This window comes from Eimeria acervulina, genomic scaffold, assembly GCF_000499425.1.
Source record: "Eimeria acervulina Houghton genomic scaffold, Eah_scaff284, whole genome shotgun sequence".
In the NCBI taxonomy this organism is placed as follows: Eukaryota; Apicomplexa; class Conoidasida; order Eucoccidiorida; family Eimeriidae; genus Eimeria; species Eimeria acervulina.
In genome coordinates, this window is record NW_013549918.1 from 34,449 (window position 1) to 36,948 (window position 2,500).

At 54.0% G+C, this 2,500-nt stretch overlaps 1 protein-coding gene across 1 annotated transcript in view; it reads left to right on the forward strand.

Annotated features, from left to right (window-relative positions):
- Positions 1 to 2,500, forward strand: part of EAH_00030700 (ftsH protease, putative) — a gene marked incomplete at both ends in the record, with an annotated part of 8,561 nt that overhangs the window by 5,560 nt on the left and 501 nt on the right. The window contains 2 exons of the mRNA XM_013396139.1: positions 364 to 683; positions 1,889 to 2,388. Coding sequence (XP_013251593.1) covers positions 364 to 683; positions 1,889 to 2,388 — 820 coding nt within the window. The remainder of the gene's footprint in view (positions 1 to 363; positions 684 to 1,888; positions 2,389 to 2,500) is intronic.

The window sequence follows — 2,500 nt, forward strand, 5'->3', positions numbered from 1 at the left end:
TGCTAATGCTGCTGCTGCTAATGCTGCTGCTGCGAATGCTGCCGATGCTGCTGTTGCTAATTTTGCTTCTGCTAATGCTGCTGCTGCTAATGCTGCTGCTGCTAATGTTGCTGCTGCTGCTGGCGTTGTTGCTGGCTATGGTGATTCCAATGCTGCTGCTGCTGCTGCTGCTGCTGTTAATGCTGCTGCTGATGTTAGAGCTGCTATTAAACCAGCTGCTGGGGTATATTCTCTGCTGCAGCAGCTGCTGCTGTTGTCGCTTCATCTGCGACAGCCGCAGCAGCAGCAGCAGCAGCAGTAGGAGCAGCAGCAGCAAGACTGTGCAAGAGATGCTGCTGTTGCTGTCTCCTCGTTTTGCTGCAGGCGCTGCTGCACTATGAGACCCTTACAGCAGATGAAATCCGTGCTGCTGCTGCGGGTACACTGGAGCTGAGCAGCAAGCCCAAGCAGCAGCAGCAGCAGCAGCAGCAACAACAACAACGTGCAGTTAACTCTGTCGCAACCGGCAGCAGCACCGGCAGCAGCAGCGGCAGCAACAAGACCAACAGCAGCACCAACAATAACAGCAGGAGCAGCAACAATAACAGCAGCAGCAGCAACAGCGGCAGCAGCAGCAGCAACAGCAGCAGTTCTCCTACGCTGCAAGCAGAGACAGCAGCGGGCAGTAGCAAGGAGACAGCGCAGTGAGGTGGCCGTACACCCTGCGCGTTTGCTGCAGCAGCAGCAATCGCAGCAGCAGCAGCAGCAGCAGCAGCAGCAGCAGCAGCAGCAGCAGCAGCAGCAGCAGCAGCAGCAGCAGCAGCAGCAGCAGCAGCAGCAGCGAGCCGCAGTTGCGCCTTTGCTTCAAAGAGACAGCTCGAGAGACAGTTCCTCTCTCTTTTCTTTATGCAACAAATTATGATTAATACCCCACAGCACTCTAAACCCTAAACCCTAAACCCTTCCTCTTAGGGTTTAGGCCGAAGTCTTTCTAGGGTTTGAGGATTAGAACCCTCGCTGGCAGCAAAACCCTAAACCCTCAGCTAGCCAGCTACAGATACAGCTAGCTAGCAACAGCTAGCTACAGATACAGATAGCTATAGATACAGACAGGTAGCCAAGCAACAGATAGCTAGCCGTAGCTAGCTGTAGCTAGCTGTAGCTAGCTGTAGCTAGCTATACCTAGGGGGCAGAGACAGCTCCCTGGTGTCTCCTGCTCTGCATGCGCCTCCTCATGTGCTGCTGCAGCAGACATAGCTGCTGCTCGCGGTGAGGCAGCAGCAGCAGCAGTAGTAGTAGTAGCTTTAGTAACAGGGGCAGCAGCAGTAACAGCAGCAACAGCAGCAGCAACAGCAGCAGCAGCACCGGGAGGGGTAGACAAACATATCGGCACTGCACAAGACAGCTGCAGCAGCTAGTGCTGCTGTTGCTGCTGCTGAGTATGCTGCAGCGGTAACACATGCAGCAGCAGCAGAAACAGCATGTGCAGCAGCTGCAGCAGCGAGGCCTGCTACTGCAGAGCAGCCCTGAAGTCCTTGCTGAGCCCTCCTCAACAAACCCTAAACCCTAAACCCTAGATTTACAGCCAACATCAACTGGAGGGGCGCCGCCAATAAGAAAAACAAACCCTAAACCCTAAACCCTAAACCCTAAGCCCTAAGCCCCAGGGAAGGCTGACGGCTGCGAGTGTTGCGGGGCTGCTCTTGTTTCTGCTCGGAAGTAAAGATAGATATAAATTAAAATATAAATAATTTATATATTAATTAAATAAAACTTATTACTTGTTGGATAAGGCGTTTCTTGTTTTAGTAGCGGCTTTGTTGCTGCTGCTGCACTGCTGCTGTTGCTGCTGCTGCTGCTGCTCATGCTGTTGCGCATCGGCGCTGCTATTGGGGGGCCCTACATGCAGCAGCAGCAGCAGCAGCAGCAGCAGCAGCAACAACAGCAGCAGCAGCAGCAGCGAGATCTGTCTAGGCCCTGTTTTTGAACATTTCTGCTGCTGTCAATTAACTGCCCTTAACGTCGCAACAGCAGCAGCCGCAGCAGCAGCAGCCTCAGCAGCAGCAGCCTCAGCAGCAGCAGCGGGTCACAGCAACAACAACAACAACAACAACAACAGCAGCAGCAGCAGCAGCAGGATGAGTCGTGCTCCAGGTGGTGGGGGCTCTAAAGGCCCTCGCAACGGCACAACTGCATCAGCAGGAGGTGCAGCAGGAACAGCAGCAGCAGCAGCAGCAGCAGATGGAGATGATATTCAGTTTAACTGTCTCTTAGGTGTGCTGCTGGCCTTCCCTACCCCTGAGGAGACAGCAGCATTTGCACCTGTCTCTTTTGAGCTGTATCCTTCGCTGCTGCCTGTCAACGGCCTCCCGCTGCTGGAGTATGCAGTGGAGTTCATGCAAAGAAATGGTATTGCTGCTGCTGCTGCTGATGCTGATGCTGATGCTGTTGCTGCCGATGCTGCACTTGCTGATGCTGATGCTGCTGCTCCTTTTGCTGTATGCGTGCTGCTTCTTCTTCT